Source organism: Dermacentor variabilis, chromosome 2 (assembly GCF_050947875.1).
Source record: "Dermacentor variabilis isolate Ectoservices chromosome 2, ASM5094787v1, whole genome shotgun sequence".
Classification (NCBI taxonomy): domain Eukaryota; kingdom Metazoa; phylum Arthropoda; class Arachnida; order Ixodida; family Ixodidae; genus Dermacentor; species Dermacentor variabilis.
In genome coordinates this window covers 256,717,459-256,741,184 of record NC_134569.1, presented here as the reverse complement: position 1 = coordinate 256,741,184, position 23,726 = coordinate 256,717,459, and the positions used below count along the sequence as shown (strand labels likewise).

The following is a 23,726-nucleotide window of genomic DNA, read 5'->3' as shown; positions in this document are numbered from 1 at the left end:
ATGGGAATCTCTTTCAGCCCGCCGCAATAAACTGAGATTAGAATTTTTATATTCCATTGCCTATAACAAAACTGGAATTAATAGGGACATTTACATATGGAAGCCTCATTAAATTTCAAAGTGCACTGATCATAGTTGCAAGATCCTGTAGTTGCCCAGACAAATGTATGCCAACTCTTCTTTTGTTTGAACCATTAAACAGTGGAATAGGCTGACGGAAAAGCATTTGCATTGTGTGAACGAAGGTGTATTTTATTCCATGTTGTAACCTCCCTGATGTGACGCCTTTGAGTGCTGTGGGTAATTGATGAATAAAAAAAACCTAGTGAGAACTCACTGCTTTAATTTTGAAGTGAGCTTAAGAAACTCGAAAGATATAATTTTTGTAACAACATGCAGGAGTGAAATATACCCGACCTCCTCGCAGGGTGAAGGTGAACAATGCAAGTATGAAGCTGGACCTGTTCCTCAACACTGAGTTATTGGACCCAGCCGACGACAAGAAACTCATTGGCCAACTGCCCATCAAGGACAAAGCGGTCAGTGCTGCTGCAGCTGCCCCACTGGTGGCGGCAGTTTGGCTGATCAGACTGGAACCCATTGTACTTGGTTTCCAGTCCATTCTTAACGATTTTTCTCTTCTCCTACTCATTGCATGGCCCCTCAGGTTTCATGGAGTATTACCCATATAGCAGCATTGCTCGCTGTAGTGGACTCCAGTGTTATGCACTGCGGAAGTTGTGAGATGTGCGTGCTCAGTGTTTAGGCGTTCGACTGAAAATTGGAGCAGGATCAACTGCTTTTTTACCTGCCTCTAAAAGGCGTGGGCTGCGTTGGAGAGGGGTGCCATCGGTTGGGCTTCCTTACTACCCAAGACAAATAGGCACCTTGTTTTTGGGAAAGTGCAGTAATAAAAAGAAAAGCTTCAGACCCTTGTCGCATAACTGAAAGATCTTGCAATAGCAAGTTTAGGTCTTTCTTGCACATGCATGCTCTTACTCATCAGTTGTCACATATGGTACACGTTGTTGACCAACTTACAGTAGCAAATGCAAATGCTATGCGAAACATGTTTTTTTACATTTCCAGTTTATAGGAAGCGTCGAAATTGCAACTCTAGCGACGATTCCCTTAAGGTAACAAAAAGCAATCTCAGAGGCTGTGCTTTCTGTGTACAGCTAGCACCGGAAGTGATTGCAGAAGCAGGAAACACATCGTGGCCACCATTATTTGGACATCGCTCATACCATGAGCAAACATAATTCACTGAAAAATATTGCTAAAATGTTTGCAATATTTTCGAAATTGTAGCAGTGACGGTGTACAAGTTCAGACGTAAGGTTATGACTTGAAGCAAGATGATGCAAAATGTTCTCGCAGTTCCACAATAACCAGTAGTGGATAAGCATTTGGGGAAAGTTTAATAAATATTGGCAATGTTTGTTTTTTAAATGGCAGCAAAGATGCCAAATTTTGCAACTTCAAAATTTTAGCCTCCTTAGACTTTATTTACAAACAACTAATGTGCCTATGCTTGTTAGCTTTTCCATTAGTAATCATTATTATTTGGAACAACAAGTAACAAGATTTCCAGTTTCGTATTTGAGTGTAAGTAGTCATTACACCATTGAAATTGTGAACATGCTTTCTCCTGGAACCAACAGCGTCACATTTTTTATATTCCTTATTGAGCCGCAAATAACACAGCTTGCATGTGTAGTCAGGAGTAGTGATACTCAGTTGCTTTAATTACCCCTTTTAGTGTCTTTGATGTATTGGTGCATTTCCACATTTCTGTCCCGCCATGTCACTGACATGCCCGTACATCCTCTACTCTATTCACATGGATGTGCACAGTAACACAGTGTTGCCAATCCACGAAGTGGCTCCGCCATCTGTCGTACAGTTAAACCTCAACATAACGAAGTTGGTGATAATCAGCAATTTGCTTCGTTATATAGAAATTTCGTTGTACAGTAGCCGACCGATTTTTTGGACTCCGAAAATTTGAACTTGATGGATATTCCGAACTTCATAAATGCACAATCAGGGTTCCCATAGAGCTAACGTATTTTCACAACTGATTTTTCGGACAACATAAACCCAGAAGTTCAATTTTCTGAACAAAATTTGCCGCGACAGACCAGCGGTGTGAGTCGGGAAGGATGCCATATTGAATCTTGAGCCGCCTGACTAGCTTCGGATTGGATGTGAATTGGCTCGGATCAGTATAGTAATTTGATTAGCAAGTATAGGAGGCATCCAAATCCGTGCAGCAATGGTAGGGCCTGTTGTAAGGCCGTGCTTTTTGCTTGTAGCCTGCGGTGGAAGCGATTTTGAAAGCCGGAAACCAGTGATGCGCAGCCAATTTAGGCACCACTTATGAAAGCCAGGTGATGCTCACGATAACCACCATTATCATCAGTTTTGCCTCGGTGTCATTGGTGGTGTCGCGCACACTTTTATCCAACAGTGGTCCGCCAGCTTTTATCCAGTACGGTGCAATTGAAATCATCGCCTGCCATCACTACTGCCGTACAACATATAATAATGTTCAGTAAATAAATAATTGCTATTTCATTGTGTTGCGGCCATTCATTCAGCGCAGCGCTGACATGTTTTCGACGCCATGGCCCCTGCCCTTCACGCGTCTCCACCGAATGTGTTGCAGAAGCGGGAAAAATATTCGACCATGACACTGGACAAAAAGGCCGCCATCATTATGCTTATCGAGCAAGGATGGACCCAAGTCGATGTTGCGAAGGAGTTTAATATCTCCAAACAGACCTTGTCTGATTACGTGAAAAACAAAGAAGAGATCTTGTCTGCAGTCAACCTGTTGCACTGCAAAACTACAAAAAATGACCGGAAAGGACAACATCCGAAGCTTGAAGAGGCCCTGCAGCTGTGGTTGAAAGGAGTCCTAGTGAAGAACCTCGCCGTTTCAGGCAACATGCTCAAGCAGAAAGCCGAGATGCTCGCTTTAAAAATGGGCATTCAGGACTTCAAGTTCACTGATTCGTGAATCCGTGGGTTTAAGAAAAGCCACGGAAGAAAGTTTGCAGGAAGAGCAGTGCCGTGGATCAATCTACTGTCACGGATTACTGGAAGAGTAAGTGAAGGCTGTGCCACAAGATTATGCTCCTGTAGACATTTTTAATTGGGGCGAGACATGCCTATTCTTCAAAATGCTGCCGGACTGTTTACTTTCCTTTACTAATGTGGCCTGCGCTGGTGGGAAGCATAATAAGGAGAAGGTAACTGTCATGGTTGGTGCAAATGCAGTTGGCACTGAGAAGCTGCCCCTTCTAGTGATAGGAAAGGTGAACAAACAGTGTTGCTTTAAGGATGCGTAGAACCTGCCTGTGTGGTGCAGCAGCAATACAAAGGCCTGGATTACAAAATGCTTGTAGGAAGATGATGTCCACCGTCTGGGCCGGATGTTTGAGTGCCAGAAGAGGCAAGTGGTAATGGTCGCAGACAACTGCAGGGTGCACAGCGCCGTAAACAACCTGCAAGCTATTTGTCTTGAATTCTTGCCGCTGAATACAACGAGTGTGCTCCAGCCGATGGACCAAGGGGTCAATAAAAACTTCAGGCTGCACTACCGGGCCCGTTTATTTGGCCACACACTCATGTGCTTTGACAAGGGGAAGACATACTCTGTAACCTGTTCCCAGTAATCGGCTTACTAGCGGATGCCTGGAAGGCTGTTCAGCCTTCGACGATTGCAAATTGTTTTAGGCACGCTGGATTTTGAAACTCTGAAGAGCCCGTGACTGAACAGGCAAACGGCACCGCTGAAGACATCGACACCAGCGAGCAGCTGATTGCCAGCATGCATAGCATTGGGATGGTCCATCCCGCTGCTGTTACTTTTCATGAGTTTGCCGCGATTGACAACAACATAGAATTGTGCGCGGAGCTTATGTACGACGACATCGTGTGCCAGGTGACCGCACCGCCGCAAAGCGACTCGGACTTGGACGACTACACCTCTGGCCGCCCGCAACCATCAATGCAAGACGTTGTCAACGCTCTAATATTGTTGTCTAGTGTGTATGATGAGAACATGATCCTTGCATATATGCAAGCAGACGTTACAAAAAGCAGGAATTTAAAACAAGAGACCATCTGCGACTTGTTCAGTCTAGTTTAGCTAAAATAAAGTTTGGTTTTGAAACTCGCGGAGTTTTCAGACTGTTACTTTATTCAGACTATTTTTCGGTCCCCTTCAGGTCCGGAATATCTGTCGGCTACTGTATAGAAATTTGACCGTTAATGCAAATGAATGCGATTGCCGATCTGTTTTTCTTGCAGGGAAAGATGCCGCAGAATTTTCCGAATTATCGGGCAATCGGAAAAAGCAAATTTAAATGAGAAAAATTTTTTTTTTGTATATTTGGGAGTTGACAACGAATGACACGGTTTCATACCACGTACATCGACAATATCTTCACATCGGTGGCACGAATTAAGGGAAGCCAGCCACGGTTTCGCATGCACTCTATCGCTTTTGCTTATAATGTCGCCTGCACTGGGATGACACTATCGGGAAAAGTGCCGGCAGCGGAGAGTAAATGCTTTGTCTGCCTCCGAGATTAAGCCACCAACAATACCAAACGCGCGGGAAGACAGCTTACATGGTGCGACACCGTCTTGGCATGCCCACTCTTTGTATACATGGCAGATTACCCCTAAAACAGGGTGCGCGCGGCTATGCATGCACTCAGCTGCACTTACAGCGATGCTCAGCCCCGGCCAAGACACGCGCCAACTTGCCACCCGTTCCGCCCCCTCGCGCGTACTTGATCGCTTACCCACGAGCTCACTCCCCTCCCCCTCTTTCGCTCTGCTCGCGTGAGAAGGTGTCACTCGCACTTTCACTCGCACCTAAAGCACACAGTGTGTGGAGTGCTATAGGATCTTATCGCACTTGTACCTTATACGGAACAACATGCAAGCTCCACTTCGGTGGTGACTCTTGTCATGCGGCGCGCGATTTGAGAGGTGTGTTTGCAAGCAGCCACTTTATAGTAATTTAGTCATTTGGCCATGTGTGTCTGCTGAAGTTTCCATTTATTGTCTGGACATTTTTCTGTGGCAGCTGTGAAATTTCGTTATATTGAAACCGCATACAACACTTCGTTATATTGAGCTTCTATATACAGTCAAACCTCGGTAGATCAAACAGGGGACTCAGGGGACCAACTGCAATGCATGCTCACTGACCTGGGGAGGCAAAGCAGAAGGGTGGGACTAAAAATCAATCTGCAGAAAACTAAAGTAATGTTTAACAGCCTCGGAAGGGAACAGCAGTTTACGATAGGTAGCAAGGCACTGGAAGTGGTAAGGGAATACATCTAATTAGGACAGGTAGTGACTGCTGATCCGGATCATGAGAGTGAAATAATCAGAATAAGAATGGGCTGGGGTGCGTTTGGCAGGCATTCTCAGATCATGAACAGCAGGTTGCCATTATCCCTCAAGAGAAAAGTGTATAACAGCTGTGTCTTACCAGTACTCACGTACGGGGCAGAAACCTGGAGGCTTACGAAAAGGGTTCTACTTAAATTGAGGACGATGCAACGAGCTATGGAAAGAAGAATGATGGGTGTAACGTTAAGGGATAAGAAAAGAGCAGATTGGGTGAGGGAACAAACTGTGAGTTAATGATATCTTAGTTGAAATCAAGAGGAAATGGGCATGGGCAGGTCACGTAATGAGGAGGGAAGATAACCGATGGTCATTAAGAGTTACGGAATGGATTCCAAGGGAAGGAAAGCGTAGCAGAGGGCGGCAGAAAGTTAGGTGGGCGGATGAGATTAAGAAGTTTGCAGGGACAATATGGCCACAATTAGCACATGACCGGGGTAGTTGGAGAAGTATGGGAGAGGCCTTTGCCCTGCAGTGGGCGTAACCAGGCTGCTGCTGATGATGATATCAAACATGGATATTTTGAATTATTGCGTACATCAAACACTTTCTATATCACCTATAAAATCACATGCATTTTTAATTTTTTATATTGTTTGGGTTCGGACGTAAAATGGATCTATCGAACTCTGCCACCCCAGACCATGTGCGCTCTGTCAACAGGCGGTGAGCTTTCCCGCAACACCATCGAAGATAGCGGTGGCACGATGGGTGTTCCCAATTGCTGCTTACCACATCGATCGCGCTGAACGCACCATTTGAACATAGAGGCGTACACGCGCGGCGGCCGTGGCTAATTCGACCCAAGTTTGACAACGTCAACGACACATTGCACTTGCTGCACTGACTCCTCCTTGGTGCCGCGCTCTGTGCCTGCCGCGCCTCGCGGAAACTGGCTGTTTGCAACCGCAAAGACGGGCGACAGCGCACGCTCACTAGGCTCACTCATGGATGCCTTAATTTGCAGACAGCACTTGGTTATTGACAGTGTTTCAAAATGCTTCGATTGACGGACGTGGATATCACAGGAGAAGTTGCGGCCAAACGAAGACGCTACCGAAGTTGATCCCGCAAGCGCTAATGTTGCCCTGCTTCCGACTTCACCTGAGACTGTAGGTGCTTTGGCCCTTCTGCAGTGCAATAGAGAGCACCAGCTTATCGCTTGTCGATCATTCAGACTATGTTGAGGACTCTGTGTTTAAGCACGCAGTTGCCAATAAGAAGCAGGCCACGCTGCTGCAGCACTTTCAACCAAAGCACGAGCTTCAAGTGATTATCTACTGTGCCACAATTGGTTTGTTTTTTACGCGATTCTACATATAGAATTCTGATTACATCGAACTATCTCAAGTATTTACTGCGCCACTATTGGAGCACGATCGAGGATCCTTGTTTGGAGCATGCATTCAGTTGCACCGCTCAACTAGATCTAGACTGGGCCGACTTTGCGCTTCTGATGAAGTTGGTGCGGCCTAGGCTAATATCCTGCTGCGCAATCGACCGCGCGCTCCCTTCAGGCGAAGTTGGCGCAGCCTACCCCAATTGTGCGCGGCGCAACTGAAGGTGCGCTTCGAACAACGGTCCCCGATCGCGCCCTTGGTTCATTGATTGATTTACAAAAGCTTTTGACGTGTTTTTATGTTATCGTATATATCTAATTCTGCTGTATCGAACTATTTAGCGATCACAGCGCTGTTCGATATATCAAGGTTCGACTGTACCTAGTCTACGGACCAGAGGTTGTGAAAAATTATATACTTCGTTATGTCGAGAATTTTGTCATATTGAAATTCATTATATCGAGGTCTAACTGTATATTTCTACAAGTATGTTTTCTCCTCTGTCTGGGTTTGCTTAATGTCGGTGCTGGTTAGCAGCTGCGGACTCCTTCATGGGCGTGGTTGTGCCTCACGGAACCTGCGTGTCTGCATATGGGCTTCTGCATTTTGCACACCGCTACAATGGCGATTCTTCATGCAAGGCAACCACTCTACTGTGTTTCTGCCATCTGTTGTGTGTTTATAGAAGATTTTTTCGTTTTTTTTTTCTTCTGTCTCCCATTCCCTTCACTGATAGTATACCTCCTCTCCAGCTACCAGGGTTCTCCTTTTGTTGGTCCAGAATGGCTCTGCCCTCATCTCTTTCATCTGCTACTCTTGCATTATTGTCTGGTCGAGTTCGAATGAACAAATGTGCTCCTTTCTTTCAGCATGGCCACGTAAATGCTTTGAGTTGGCTGCTCACGTAGGACCTTCATCTGTTGATGGGAGTATCGACTCTTACGACTCCAAATACGAGCCAAGCTTGGACTCGGAAGATAACAGCTTGTCCTCCAAGAGCCAACTTCTGCAGCGTTGGATTCTGACCCTGACACTGTGATAAAGTACTGAGAACAGTGGTGTATTCGAGATTGCTGCACATTTTACTGTATTTATTTGAATAATAGGGCAAGGTTGTTTTGCAGAATCCTTGTCCTTGAGCACAGCCCCTGCCTTAGATGTGAGGGCCTATTGAACAATCCAGGGTCCAGTAATCCAGGAATTCAGGGTCCAATCCAGGGTCCAGGGTCCAATCCAGGAATCCAGGGCCTACTGAACAACTGCTTGCGCAGTTGCTTAAAGGGCAAAATGCTATCATGGTAAAACGTCCATGGAAGAAAAAACAGAATAAGCTCACTCTTGATGTAACAGATTTAAAAGCTCGTTTTCTTTCTTTGGAACTTAAAGCTGCGAAAATTGATGGCAAGAGTACTGCTTTAACAGCTGTTGAAGTTCAGCAGTGCCAAGATCACGCGCCACTGGGCCTCTTCGATTTTCGGAGTTATGGGAGCCAGATGGCAGCCAGCTAGATCCGGTTCTGATAGGAAGTCACGTGGGCTGTGTGGGGGTTCCACTCTGCGTGCGGCTAGGGCTGAAGGCGAGCTCCGGATCTAGCCCCACGCAGTCGCTTCGTGGTACTCCCAACCCGTAGCGCGGGAATCGCGGCTACGCCGGGTTCGAACGAATAAGGCAACCAGCGGTGTCAACGGTAATAACGTTTATTGCTATTAGCAATAGCGAACACTCGCAGAGGGACGTCCTCTCAGTAATAGTAGTAAATAGGCTTGCCTCGTTGTCTGGGTGGGTCAGACAAACAAGGTCACTCACGGGATGCGGCAGGTGCTTTCATCCAGGCGGTCCAGCTGTCGGCGTCCCAAGAGAGAGCGTCTCTCCCGGTGGCACGCTTTTATGCCTTTTTACCTTTTCGCGAGGGGAAGTCCTCCTCGCCCACCGGATACGTTTCCCTTTTCCGTGAGCCGCATAGGGGGAGAGGGGTATGCGTGTCCCAAGAGCAACGGAGAAAGGGAGGGCGAGTAGTGCCTCTCTCCCTTGTCTATGCCGGCCCGACCCGTCGGCCACGAGCGAACGGGACGATGCGGGTACGCGGGAGGAAATGGAGGCGGGTGCTCCCCACAGCTGTGATCCCAAGACAACCCGAACCTGCCCGAAGTTTGCAAAGTCGAACGCCGGGACAGCTAGCCGAATGTAAATATTGTCACGTGGTAGTGACGTTAAAGAACACAGTAGCAGTACTGTGAAAGACAAAACTAGCTTTTATTGGGCGAACCTGTGCCCACAAAACAGGCTACACTTAAAGCGCAACGATAGCGGCGAACACAGACGGCGATCGTCGAAAATCTGATCTGCGGGTCAAGCGCGTTGGCTTTTATAGAGCAGTCGTCGAATGTTCCAGACTAATCGTTCGGACCCGCGTTCCTTCCACAAAGTTCTACACCATTTGCGTCAGGTGATAAAATCGGATAACATAAGTCTCGGCGACAACAGACAGCGGATAGAAGCATCGATACCTTTCCAGAACCTTCGGATACATGCAGGCGCGTCCCATGCTGCGCGATTACATTTGTTAAGCGGCGAAACATGGTTGCCCGATAAAGAAGTACACGTGTCAATACCCCCCTCTTAAAAAGCATCGACCCGATGCTACATACAAACGAAATAAAAACACCCGTAGAAGAAAAAACAACAAAAAAAAATAAGGAATTTCGTCAGCGTCCGTAAAAGGGTTTAAGGCGCACCACGTGGACCACTTCAGATCGTGCGCGGCGCCACTGTGAATGCGAAATGCCGTCTGGCACGACCTCATAGTCCAGAGCACCAATACGTCGGATGACCTTGTAGGGTCCGAAATAGCGTCGGAGTAGTTTCTCACTGAGTCCTCGTCGGCGTATCGGGGTCCATACCCAAACACTGTCGCCGGGCTGGTACTCGACGAAGCGTCGTCGGAGGTTGTAGTGTCGGCTGTCGGTCCTCTGCTGGCTCTTGATTCGAAGGCGGGCGAGCTGTCGGGCTTCTTCGGCGCGCTGGAGATAGGTAGCGACGTCAACGTTCTCCTCGTCAGTGACGTGCGGCAGCATGGCGTCGAGCGTCGTCGTCGGGTTCCTGCCGTAGACCAGCTTGAACGGCGTGATCTGTGTTATTTCTTGCACCGCCGTGTTGTAAGCGAATGTTACGTACGGCAGGACGGCATCCCAGGTCTTGTGTTCGACGTCGACGTACATCGCTAGCATGTCGGCGAGGGTCTTATTCAGCCGCTCCGTAAGACCATTCGTCTGCGGATGGTAGGCCGTTGTCCTCCTGTGCCTTGTTTGACTGTATTTCAGTATGGCTTGGGTGAGCTCCGCTGTAAAAGCCGTTCCTCTGTCGGTGATGAGGACTTCTGGGGCGCCATGTCGCAGCAGGATGTTTTCAACAAAGAATTTCGCCACTTCGGCTGCGCTACCTTTCGGCAGTGCTTTAGTTTCAGCGAAGCGGGTGAGGTAGTCCGTCGCCACGACGATCCACTTATTTCCGGTTGTTGACGTTGGAAAGGGTCCCAGCAAGTCCATCCCGATCTGCTGGAATGGTCGGCAAGGAGGCTCGATTGGCTGTAGTAATCCGGCTGGCCTTGTCGGCGGTGTCTTGCGTCGCTGACAGTCTCGGCATGTTCTGACATAACGGGCGACGTCGGCGGTCAGGCGCGGCCAATAATACTTTTCTTGTATCCTCGATAGTGTCCGGGAAAATCCGAGGTGTCCAGCGGTCGGATCGTCATGTAGGGCGTGCAATACTTCTGGACGAAGTCCTGACGGGACAACAAGAAGGTAGTTGGCGCGGCCTGGTGAAAAGTTCTTCTTCACGAGTAGATTGTTTTGAAGCGTGAAGGAAGATAATCCGCGCCTAAATGCCCTAGGGACAATGTCGGTGTGCCCTTCCAAATATTCCACGAGGCCTTTTAGCTCCGGGTCTGCCCGTTGCTGTTCAGTGAAGTCTTCCGCGCTTATCATCCCAAGGAAGGCGTCGTCATCTTCGTCATCTTGCGGCGGCGGGTCAATGGGGGCGCGTGATAGGCAATCGGCATCGGAGTGTTTTCGTCCGGACTTGTAGGTTACAGTGATGTTGTATTCTTGTAGTCTGAGGCTCCACCGCGCCAGTCGTCCTGAAGGATCCTTTATACTCGCTAGCCAACACAATGCGTGATGGTCACGGACGACTTTGAATGGCCTGCCATAAAGATAAGGGCGAAATTTAGCTGTAGCCCAAACGATGGCAAGGCATTCCTTTTCGGTCGTAGAATAGTTGCCTTCCGCTTTTGACAGCGACCGGCTAGCGTAAGATATCACCTGTTCGATTCCGTTTTTCCTCTGGACTAGAAGGGCACCGAGGCCTAGGCTACTGGCGTCAGTGTGGATTTCTGTATCGGCGTACTCGTCGAAGTGCGCAAGTACCGGCGGCGACTGCATGCGTCGTTTGAGTTCTTCAAATGCGTCGGCCTGCGGCGTTTCCCACTTGAACTCAACATCACATTTAGTTAGACGTGTCAACGGCTCGGCGATGCGTGAAAAGTCCTTGACAAAGCGCCTGTAGTAGGCACACATGCCAAGGAATCTACGCACTGCCTTCTTGTCGGTGGGCTGCGGGAACTTTGCGATGGCAGCTGTTTTCTGGGGGTCGGGGCGTACTCCGGATTTACTGATGACGTGGCCTAGGAACAGAAGCTCATCGTAAGCGAAGCGGCATTTTTCTGGCTTCAAAGTGAGCCCTGATGACTTGATGGCCTCTAGTACTGTGGCAAGCCGCCTAAGGTGATCGTCAAAATTTCCGGCGAATACAACGACGTCATCCAAGTAAACGAGACAGGTCTGCCATTTCAATCCCGCTAAAACCGTGTCCATCACGCGCTGGAACGTTCCAGGCGCCGAGCACAGTCCAAATGGCATAACCTTGAACTCGTAGAGGCCATCTGGGGTGATGAAGGCGGTCTTTTCGCGATCTCTTTCGTCGACTTCTATTTGCCAATAGCCAGACTTGAGGTCCATCGAGGAGAAGTACTTAGCGTTGCAGAGCCGATCCAATGCGTCGTCTATCCGTGGAAGGGGGTATACGTCCTTCTTCGTGATCTCGTTCAGACGACGATAATCGACGCAGAAACGTAGGATTCCGTCCTTTTTCTTCACCAGGACAACAGGGGATGCCCACGGGCTTTTCGACGGCTGGATGATGTCGTCGCGCAGCATTTCGTCGACTTGTTCTCTTATAGCTTCGCGTTCTCGCGGCGAAACTCGGTAAGGGCTTTGGCGGAGTGGTCGAGCGTACTCCTCGGTGATTATGCGATGGTTGGCGACTGGTGTTTGTCGAATCCTCGATGACGTCGAAAAGCAGCCTTTGTATCGTCGGAGCAGACTTCTGAGCTGCTGTTGCTTAATCACTGGGAGACTTGGATTAATGTCGTAGTCTGGTTCGGGAACCATGGTCGTCGGGGTAGATGCGGCGGAATCCGAGAGGACAAACGCATTACTGGTTTCCAGAATTTCCTCGATGTACGCGATCGTCGTGCCCTTGTTGATGTGCTTGAACTCCTGGCTGAAGTTTGTCAGCAACACTTCAGTTTTCCCTCTGTGCAGTCGAGCGATCCCCCTTGCGACGCAAATTTCACGGTCTAGCAGTAGACGTTGGTCGCCTTCGATGACACCTTCTACGTCAGCGGGTATTTCGGTGCCGACCGAAATAACAATGCTGGAGCGAGGCGGGAGGCTCACTTGATCTTCGAGCACACTCAAGGCGTGGTGACTACGAGGGCTCTCCGGCGGTATTGCTTTATCTTCTGACAGCGTTATTGACTTCGACTTCAGGTCGATGATTGCGCCGTGTTGGTTCAGGAAGTCCATACCGAGAATGACGTCTCGTGAACACTGTTGGAGGATAACGAAGGTGGCAGGGTAAGTCCGGTCATGAATGGTTATCCTTGCCGTGCAGATTCCAGTCGGCGTAATCAGGTGTCCTCCAGCGGTGCGAATTTGAGGGCCTTCCCATGCAGTCTTAACCTTCTTCAACTGGGCGGCGATGTGTCCACTCATGACGGAGTAATCAGCCCCTGTGTCCACTAAGGCGGTAACAGCGTGGCCGTCGACAAGCACGTCGAGGTCGGTGGTTCTTTGTCTGGCGTTACAGTTAGGTCTCGGCGTCGGATCACGGCTGCGTCGTGTTGAACTGAAGCTGGAACGTCGCGTCGTCAAGCCGTCTTTCGTCGGTGTAGTCTTGGCTTCCTGACTTCGTCGGAACGGCGGCGTGTCGTCATTAGGTCGTCGAGATGATTTCTTCGTCGTCTTCGTCGGCGGCGGAGGATCTTCGTCAGTTCGACGAACAGCAACCGCACCTCCATCGGTTGCTGCTTTTAGTTTTCCGGATATGGGCTCGCAGAGCGGCCCCGGGCTGGGCCGGTGTATGGTCGGCGCTGCGGCGACAGGTAGCGGCCTGGTGACGGCGAACGGGACGGCCGTCGAGGGCTCCACTGAGTAGCGGCGAGGTAATCGGCGATGTCACGTGGGCGCTCGCCAAGCTGTGGACGCGGCGCATTCACGGCGAACCTTCTCAGTCCCAAGTCGCGGTATGGGCATCGGCGGTATACATGGCCAGCTTCTCCGCAGTGATAGCAGAGCGGGCGGTGGTCGGGGGCTCGCCAAATGTCCGTCTTCCTCGCGTAGGTGCGCTGGTCGGCGGGTGGGCGTGCTGGCGGCGGCGGCGGCGGACGACGGAATCGCGGCGTCACCGGGCCCTGGCGCGGTCGCGGAGGGTGGCCTTGACGGCGTGCGACGGCGGCGTAGGTCATCGCTTCCGGCTGGGGCTGTGGTGATTCTGGTTGCACCTGAGGAACTCCAAGCGATCGGTGCACCTCTTCTTGCACGATGTCGGCGATCGAGGCCACTTGAGGCTGCGACGAAGGCAAGACCTTGCGCAGTTCTTCGCGCACTATGGCCCTGATGGTCTCACGCAGATCGTCCGTGGCCAGTGATTGAATTCCTGCGTAGTGGGTAGAGCTTGTACGGCGGTTGAATTGCCGGTTCCGCATTTCGAGTGTCTTCTCGATGCTGGTGGCCTCGCGAAGGAACTCTTCTACGGTCTTCGGTGGGCTTCGTATCATTGCGCCGAAAAGTTCTTCCTTCACACCATGCATGAGAAGGCGGACTTTCTTCTCCTCGGGCATATCCGGGTCGGCATGGCGGAACAGACGGTTCATTTCTTCCGTGAAGATGGCAACGTTCTCATTAGGTAGCTGCACTCGGGCGTCCAGCATGGCTTCGGCCCTTTCCTTGCGCACGACGCTCGTAAAGGTGCGCAGGAAGCCGGTACGGAAGAGGTCCCATGTCGTCAAGGTCGACTCCCGGTTTTCAAACCATGTTCTGGCGGCATCTTCTAAGGCAAAGTATACATGCCGCAGCTTGTCGTCGGAGTCCCAGTTGTTAAATGTCGCGATTCGTTCGTAGGTCTCCAGCCAGGATTCTGGGTCTTCAGTCGCTGCTCCATGGAAGGTCGGTGGGTCCCGAGGTTGATGTAGGATAACGGGGGACGCTGGGGCAGCCATTGGGGTTGCTTTGACCACAATCTTCTTTGTCGACTCAGGTAGAAGTCCTTGCTCTGGGGGCAGTCCTTGCAGTCTGCGGCTAGCACGCTGGTCTTGGGCGAGGTTAGTTTTGTCCTCGGGCTTCGGGCTTGGATCGCGGCTTTGCGGGGGCGTTCGGTACATGAACGCACTAGCACCTCCACCAGATGTCACGTGGTAGTGACGTTAAAGAACACAGTAGCAGTACTGTGAAAGACAAAACTAGCTTTTATTGGGCGAACCTGTGCCCACAAAACAGGCTACACTTAAAGCGCAACGATAGCGGCGAACACAGTCGGCGATCGTCGAAAATCTGATCTGCGGGTCAAGCGCGTCGGCTTTTATAGAGCAGTCGTCGAATGTTCCAGACTAATCGTTCGGACCCGCGTTCCTTCCACAAAGCACAAAGTTCTACACCATTCGCGTCAGGTGATAAAATCAGATAACATAAGTCTCGGCGACAACAGACAGCGGATAGAAGCATCGATACCTTTCCAGAACCTTCGGATACATGCAGGCGCGTCCCATGCTGCGCGATTACATTTGTTAGGCGGCGAAACATGGTTGCCCGATAAAGAAGTACACGTGTCAACATGCTACCAGCATGGCACTGCCCAGCGAGGCCGGCACGCGCTTGGCGTAGTCGGCCCATTTATGCGTTACCAGCTTGAACATATATAGTTGCATTCAGGGATACAATCACTTTCGCGCGACCTTGCGCAGCGCAACAGATGGCCACCAACGCGGTGCATGACAAGACGCCAGATCGCGCATAACTGATTGTATACTCGAAAGCGATATCTCGAGGATCCCTGCTCGCAGCGATCACATCGCCCACCGGCGACATTGATGAGTTGGCGTTGTGTCATCACAAGACATGAAAAAGCAGGTGTAACGCATGCAAACGAGGTCCTGGCGTCCGCAAGGTATGCTTCAATCTCCAGGGGGCGTTCACCATTGCGTGGGCACGGCGCATTCAGTGAAAATCCACGGAGTCCAGCTCGGCGGTAAGGACACGCCCTGTAGAGATGATCGGCTTCACCGCAATGAAAACACAAGCGCCTCCGGTCTGCGGTGTGCCGTACGTCGCTCTTGCCGAGTGGTCGTGTTTAGGCAATGAAATGGCGTGCGGCGGGGCCTGAAGTTGCCAGTTGCTTGTTAAACAGCGCACACACCATGATAGTCCGGGACGTCGCGCGCATCAGGAAAAGTCGGAGACAACGAACTTCGCGCAGCTTCTGCATATGAGGCTGTGGCTGCCGTACCTCGTACTGTGGTGTCTCGCTGGGCTCCGGGACTTGGAATGCCTGCCTGATTTCCTCCCGGACGACCTCAGCCAGAGCGAGTCACTGTACCGATGCTGGAGCCACCTGAAGCTTTTGGAGCTCTTCTCGAACAACAAGCCTAATAAACTCCCGCAAGGCGTCGGTATTGTCCAAGGGCATAGCGAGAGGGTCGTGCGATAGGGTCGAAATGTCGCTGTTGTACTGCCGTGTTCACTGCTGCAGTGCCTTTCCATTGATATGGCTTCCACAAGAAACTCAGCAACGGTCGTTGGTGGATTGCGTATTAGGCCACTGAATAACTCTTGCTTGACACCGCGCATCAAGTTCCTGAGCTTCTTTTCTTCCGGCATGGAGGGATCCGCGCGTCGGAAAAGTCGGCACATATCTTCAACAAACATTGCGACGCTTTCGTTCGGCCGCTGTACTCTCGCCTGAATTGCAGATTCAGCTCGCTCCTTCCGATCGAGGCTGGCGTATGTGCCGATTAGCTGCCGTCGGAATTCGTCCCATGTCGATAGGGCCGCCTCACGGTTCTCGAACCACGTCCGCGCATAGTCCTCGAGGGCAAAGCAGGCGTTGCGTAGCTTGCGCTCTGGAGTCCAGCCGTTGTATTCTGCGACACGCTCAAAGTGATTGAGCCAGTCCTCTACATCCTCGAAGGCGTCCGGGACCCATGGAAGGACGTGGGGGTTCGCGGCTGGTTGAGGATGAGCTCGGTCGGCGCGGTCGAAGGAGATGATAAAACCGACGTACTCATCCTTCTCACTTGGTTGGGTAGCGGCTCGTGCTCAGGTGGCAGTCCTTGAAGTCAGCGGCTTGTCCATACGTGCACAGGAGTCAGCTCGACCGGACTTCGTACTGGGCTTGTAAACGGTTTTCGATCTGGGAGTGGTAGGATGTACCCCGCACCTCCACCAGAAAAATGTAACGTAGGTTGGAGATGGAGTGTTACAAAAGAGACGTTTCTCTTTAATGGCGGACCAGAAGAAGAGCGTGCAGCTTACGTACTTCATCGTCTTTCATGGTACCAACCTTTGCGCGCATCGTTCTGCGGTGCGGGAGCCCCACATCTTTGTGTCACAGGTTATCGGGTACGTCTCATACGCATAAAATTTCGTGCCGACTACTTGGGCTTCGATTTCAGAAAGTTTGTTGTGGCTGATTGTGCTTCTCACTTTGACCTGGGGACGCAGCTGGCGCATGAAAATGCATGCCGCCTGTGACCAGCGAAATGTTTCACAATTGGTCACGATCCTGAGACCAATAAGGCAATGTACGTGTGTCTAAGGTACCGAGTGCAATCAGTGCATTGTTAGATCAACGGCCTGCAGTCGAGCACATATCGGTTTCGAGCTGCCACCTAAGCATATGATGGAGAGACAGAGTGAACATGGGCTAGCTTCAAAGCCTTCGCTAACTGCAGAAAAAGGAGATAAATACATACGCCAGATATTTGAAAAGGAAGGCCACCAGAGAAAGACGAACCCAAACTGTACCGCAATGTGTCTACAACTTGCATGGAACACGATGCAGACAACATGCACGCACAAAAGCGCAGCTTGCTGACCACCGCCGCGAAGCCTTCAGGGGACACACACGAAAGCTGCAAACGGTTCACCACCGTTCGTATCATACTGTTTCGCAATGTGGAACGGAGCGTAAGCACCTAAAAAGATAACACTAGAAGTAAGGAAATCCGAAGATGACCGTAGACACTTGGCTGAGTGAGGTAAATTTAAGTCCTCAAGCGCCCGCGTTGCAATCTGTGAAGTCCCCGCAAAGATGGCGGCGAGTGCCCATCGCCTGTTTTAGTCGTCTGCTAGCCAGAGAACTTCCAGAGAGCAGCCAGACCAAAATCGTCCTGGCAGGTTATCGCGGCCCGCGGGTAGCCAGAACCTTCCAGCGCGAGCAAAACGAACGCCCGGCAGAAGTGCGTAGCGCGGTGGGCGGAGCAACCCGACAAAAACGCAGACGCTCTGGCTGGCTCTGGCAGCCCGCGGGTAGCCAGAAGTGGAAAATCGAAGAAGCTCACTGGCGACAATTAACAAAAAGATTGATGACTTTGAAAATAGGGAACAACACAACAATTTGGTATTTTATGGTTTTACGGACGCAGTTTTGTGTACCTCAAAGCTTGAACTTACTGATGTCAGCATTGAACGTGCACATCGAATAGGGCCATACCGTGAAGGCATACCACATCCAATAATTGTTATATTTTCTTCTCTTAAGGCTCGTCAATCTGTGCTGTCAAGAGCACACAAGTTAAAGGGAACAGATTATAGCATATCGGAAGATTTTTCGCATTTTGTTCAGGACACGAGAAAGAAATTGTGGGAGTTTGCAAGGGAGCATGAGCAGCAATGAAAGTAGGTTACTTTAAAGTTTGATACGCTGCACTTAGACGCAAACGGTATCAAGGAGATAGCGCCACAGGGTGCGTGGTCCAACAATGACCACTTTGTGCGCCTAGAGTTGCGCAGCCGCTAACCATTATGGTTATCAACAGTCAGAGCATAAAGAACAAAATCGACTATTTTTTTATGGTGGTTCGATCGATACGACCCTCAATTATTTTGGGCACAGAGTCGTGGCTTAATTCTGCAATTGCAAATTTTGAAGTTTTTCCTCCTGGGTATCAATGCTTCCGTCGCAACCGAAGTGCAAGAGGAAGAGGGGTGTTTATACTTGTAAGTTCTGTTATACCTAGTATATTTTTGGATTGTTCTGCTACTGATATTGAATGTGTTTTTGTAGAATTCGGCTGCAGAATGGGAAAGGTGTCGTAGTTGGTTCATATTATAGGCCTCTTTGATGCAAGGTTCGTGTACTCAAAGGTTCTGACGGTTCTCTTAGGCGGCGCCTCCGAGAACCTAATTGAGAACAAAGCCGTTGGTTTCGAAAACACACAAACTTTTAATAGAACTAAAAAGAGGCTAAAATAAATAGAATAAAATAGAAATCATAAAAGAAACACTCAAATAGACATCACGGCAGTAAGAAAAACACTTGGGGCTAGTATGAAGTTGACTAGTGCGCGAGTCCGGGCTTGCCACGACGGCAAGGACGCACAACAGTCTCGACGCGGAGGCGCGGCGGCAAGCTGACAAAAGGAGTTGCGCCGGTCTCACCAAAGGTCAGGGTGTGGGATGGTTGACCGGGCGACCGGAGCGCCCTTGCTCTGGCTTGGAGATAGAGGCAGGCGGCTTGGCGGCACGAGCAGACGGCAGCGGCGGCGTTCTGGCCGGGCAGCAGGGCGTAGAACTCGGGCCCGTAGCCCGACTGCTCTTGCCCTGCCCACGGGCACAGAAGCTTGAACGCCGGCCTCGGGCAGCAGGGCGTAGAACTCGGGCCCGTAGCCCGACTGCTCTCGCCCTGCCCATGGGCACAGAAGCTCGAACGCTGGCCTCGAGCAGCTGGAGGCACGCTCGGGTAGACTGGTGACGCGCAGGAACGGGTTGGCAGGAGGCCCCGGCCGGTTGAAGTCCTGGTGGCTCAGGTCCGGAACCCGACGGCCCGTCTTCAATTCCCGGTCCGGTGGCCGACCTTCTCCTGGCGTCGCTTCCTGGAACTCTCCCGGCGTCTCCCCCCTTCTGCCAGTGCGCCTCGCCTTTTCTTTCACTCTGGCCGATTAGTCATTTTCCGATTGGCTGCCTGACGCCCCATGGTCTTTCCTAATTGGTTGGCTTTTCTTCCTTTAGTTCCTTTTCTTGCGCTGCGCATTCACGTGCCGGGCGCTCTTCGGCGTCGTCGTTTTCCTCCTCCCAGCACGGAATTCACCTTGTCATCTGCTCCTGTCCGTCCCGACCACCGCACCATGTCGTGCACCACACATCACAGCCTCCTAGCACATCGCTCGAACAGTTATTCAAATTGTCTGAGTGTCTGGAAACAATTAAAGTGGATCATATTTTGATAGGGGGTGACTTTAACCTTCCACATATTAATTGGTCAAGCAGTGAACCAAGGTATACTGCCGGAGGCCAACTATATGCGACATTTTTTTAATATTCTGGACGAGTAAACATTTAAACAGTACGTCCGTGAGGCATCTCGAAATGACGCTACAGGTCATGTTCTTGACCTACTTCTTTGTAATATGCCTAATATTCTATCGAATGTCCATGTTTCACCCGGTGTACCGACCACAATATAGTTGTGGCTGATGTAAATGTTGAGACTATAGCTGTTCCCAAAAAAGCTGCCAGAAAGGTGTAGATGAATAGTAGAGCAAATTATGACGCAACTAATTCGGCATGTGAAACCTATTTTCCCACTTTTGATACACTTGCAGCCGGACTGAATACTGAACAGTTATGGAACGTGCTTAAAGAAAAGCTATTTGACCTGTGTGAAACTTTCGTTCTCATTCGAATTTTGTCAACTAAACGCATGAGAGATAAACCATTGTTTAACACTTGGCTGCATACTCTACTGCGATGTATAAGGCGAATGTATAGGAAATGTAAAAAAAATTATTTGGAAAACAAATGTGAGCTAAAAGAATGAAGCTTAATTTTCAAAGTCTAACTAAAGTAGCTAAGACTTCTTATTTCTCGAGTCTTGGTAAGAAGCTCGTGGAGGACTCGAAACAGTTTTGGAAGTAAATTCGTCTCAATGGTAAAAAAAATACATCTGTTCCTCCTCTAAAATATCCTCACACAATCGTTGACGATGATGCGCCTAAGGCAGCCATCTTTAGCAATTATTTTTCGTCCTTGTTTAGTCAAAGTTGTTCATGCGTTGTTAACATGGTTTTTTCAACTGAGGCAGAAGTGATGCCTGAGGTCACTTTTAGTGTGCCTGGTATTCGAAAATCGTTAAAAAATGTCAAACCAGCTAAAGCGTGTGGCCCAGATGATATTCCAGCAGAGATAATAAGGAACTGTTCGGCAATGTTGTCTTTGTACTTTTACTGTTTATTTCAGAAGTGATTAGTTTAGAAAGCAGTACCTCATGATTGGAAGTTAGCACGTGTTACACCTGTTCATAAGAATGGGCCACGAAATAACGTTGAGAACTACAGGCCGGTGTCTTTAACTAGTCTAACATGTAAAATATTTGAACATGTCCTTTATAGTTGTATAATGACACATTTGGTTAAACATAATCTTCTGCATTCTAAATTAAAAATTATGGAGTTTTACGTGCCAAAACCACTTTCTGATTATGAGGCATGCCGTAGTGGAGGACTCCAAAAATTTCGACCACCTGGGGTTCTTTAACGTGCACCTAAATTAAGTACATGGGCGGTTTTGCATTTCGCCCCCACCGAAATGCGGCCGCCGTGGCCAGAATTCGATCCCACGACCTCGTGCTCAGCAGCCCATCACCATAGCCACTGAGCAACCACGGCGGGTTTCTGCATTCTAGTCAACACGGATTTCGGCAAGGTTTTTCTTGCTCAACGCAGCTTGTTGAGTTCACGCATGATTTGGCTCTAGCAATTGATAAGCGTAAAGTAGTTGACTGTATTTTCTTGGACTTCAAAAAAACATTCGATGTTGTTCCTCATTACCTTCTTATTAGTAAATTACGGGGCTATAAACTGAATGAATCTGTTATTGCTTATTGCATGAATAGCCGAGTATCTCTCTCTAAGACAGCAGTCGGTAGTTCTCAACGGTTGTTCCTCCAGGTATGTTCCCGTGACCTCAGAAGTTCCCCAGGGCTCAGTTCTGGGCCCTCTTTTGTTTCTGTTGTATGTAATTGATATTACTATTGGCCTCGAATCTTTGTTCAGAATGTTCGCGGATGGCTGGGTAGCTTACAGGACTATAGAGAATGAACGTTATTCAGAATACCTGCAGCATGGTTTGAATGTAATAGCATCCTGGTGTGCCCATTCAAAAATGTCGTTGAATTTTAAAAAAGTGTGTTCACGTCACCTTTACAAGGAAACGTTCATACCAGTTGAATACATATGCCGTAAATAATGCTACTTTAAGCACGACCAGGAAATATAAATATCTGGGAGTTTATTTAACGAGTGATTTGAGGTGGACTACGCACGTTCACTACATCAAAGTTAAGGCTGCACGTGTGTTGGGTTTTTTAAGACAAAATTTCAGCGAACTTTCATTTACCTTAAAAGAACAACTGTATTTCACTCATGTGCGCTCATTGTTAGAGTATGCATGCGTTTGCAGGGATCCGTGTACCATAGAGCTGGCCGACACACTTGCAGAAATACAGAATAGGGCAGTGCGATTCGTTCTAGGTAATTGGGATCGTCATCTTAGTATGAGAGAAAGCAAAAGTAAACTTAAATGGGAAGACTCGAAAGATCGTAGACGAAACCTCAGGTTTAAATTTTTTCATAATATCTACCATTCTAAAACTGGAATCGATAAGGAGAAGTACATCCAAGAGCCATCCTACATATCCCAAAGAAGGGACCACAGTCTCAAAGTAAAGGAATTTTCCTTTAAAGATGACGCCTTGCGCTGTCCATTTTTGGTTAGATGTATAAGAGAGTGGAACGATCTTCCGCCTATGATTGTATCCATTGTGTCGAATGATTTCCCCCCCAGTTCCCCCCCCCCATTTCTCCCTTCTCATTAGCTCTATTATAACTGCTGTCCAAAGCTGTAGAAAGGCCAAAGACATCTAGGAACTGTCAAGGTCAACTGCTTTGCGCGAGGCTCAGAACCATATTGTTCTGGTGGCCCGTCTCGCCACTCTTAGTGTTTACCTGGGAGTGCAAGTTTCAGTATATATACAAACGGCAGCAAGAGGCAGGCAGACACGACAATAAGTGGACAATACACGACTTGGGGCTTTTCGGTAAGCACCAATGTTTTTAGATTGGTTCAGTTGGCAAAGAGCGCGGCCTTCCAGTGGTGCGGAGCGGGTCGGCACCATCGCCGACCAGGTGGGGGCACTGCAGTAGTGTTGGGATCGGTCTCTACGCATCGTCTGCTATTTTCTGAAAGGTGCCAGCAAGCGACCACCGCATTCATTGATAGTCGCCCTCTTATACGAGAAGCAGAAACGCAACTTCGCTCTCATGTTACTTAGCTTTAGTGAAAAGCGCCTTTTTGTTGTATCTGAACATTACAACAAAAAAGAAACAGCACGCAAGACAGAGCAGAAAAAAAATGGCAAACAATGGGCAGTGCGCTCGCTTTCATTCTGCTTCCTGTTGTAACCGATGTTTATCTTGCGCCAGTATACTGATGCCCAGGATCCCGTAATACTCAACCATATTCCAATCTTACCTGAACACGTCTTACACGGGCAAAAAACTCCGGGAAAGCCTACAAATTCAACAACCAGCAAGGAAGCAAGAAAAAATGCTTTGTCATTTTTGTTTGTTAAAGGGAATGCAGCAGGTAAATTATTTGCAGGGACATATTTATAATCAGAAAACTGTTTACAGTGAAGGAGCTGTGCAGGAACCCTTCACATTAGCTTGACTTTCTTTCTGGCAGATGCGACCTTTTCTGAAAAGCTGAGGCTCTTGCAGGCATCTTTTGAGGCAAAATGCATTCGTAGCGCTATGTATGAATGAAGAAGCTCTGCAGTAGTAGTGTCCTTGTGAATGGGACAACCGACACTTGTCACATCATAGTCCCCAAGTGCGTCGAGAAGGGCCCAAAAAGTGTCATAGCAGAGCCGGTTCTTTTGCAACTCGTCTGAAATCTTGTTTTCAATGCCTCGAAACATACGGAACAGCTCCCATGATGGCAACTTGAGCCATGCAAGCTTATGTTCCCTCTCCAGAGGGAGAAATGCCTCTGGGCACTCTGCATTTTGGGACTGGATGCTACGTATACAGTCGGAGCATCTATTATGTTTGAGAAAAGAGTGAACAAGGTAGCCGCACAAGTAGTAAATAACATAGTCCTGTGCTGCTGGTCTGGAGTATCCATGATCAGGTGCTGTCAGTGCTGCATTCTGCCTAGTAGAACATATCTCTGCCAACTTTGCTTCTACTTTCTCCTGGAGTCTTTCATGGGATGAAAGTTTGTCCTTTGTTCCACTTTTCATGCTGTCGGCTACAATGTCAAGCACAAAGGTCTGCTCCTCATTCAACATTCCCTGTGACACAAGCACTGATTGGGGTATACAGACTCAGAAGCCTAT

The 23,726-nt window shown here is 49.2% G+C and overlaps 1 protein-coding gene across 14 annotated transcripts in view; it reads left to right on the top strand.

The window, feature by feature from the left end:
- The window catches only part of faf (ubiquitin carboxyl-terminal hydrolase-like faf), an 819,194-nt gene that overhangs the window by 396,595 nt on the left and 398,873 nt on the right, over positions 1-23,726 (top strand). For all 14 annotated transcript variants that reach the window (XM_075682882.1, XM_075682878.1, XM_075682872.1 and 11 more), the window contains one exon: positions 428-539. In XM_075682882.1, coding sequence (XP_075538997.1) covers positions 428-539 — 112 coding nt within the window. The remainder of the gene's footprint in view (positions 1-427; positions 540-23,726) is intronic.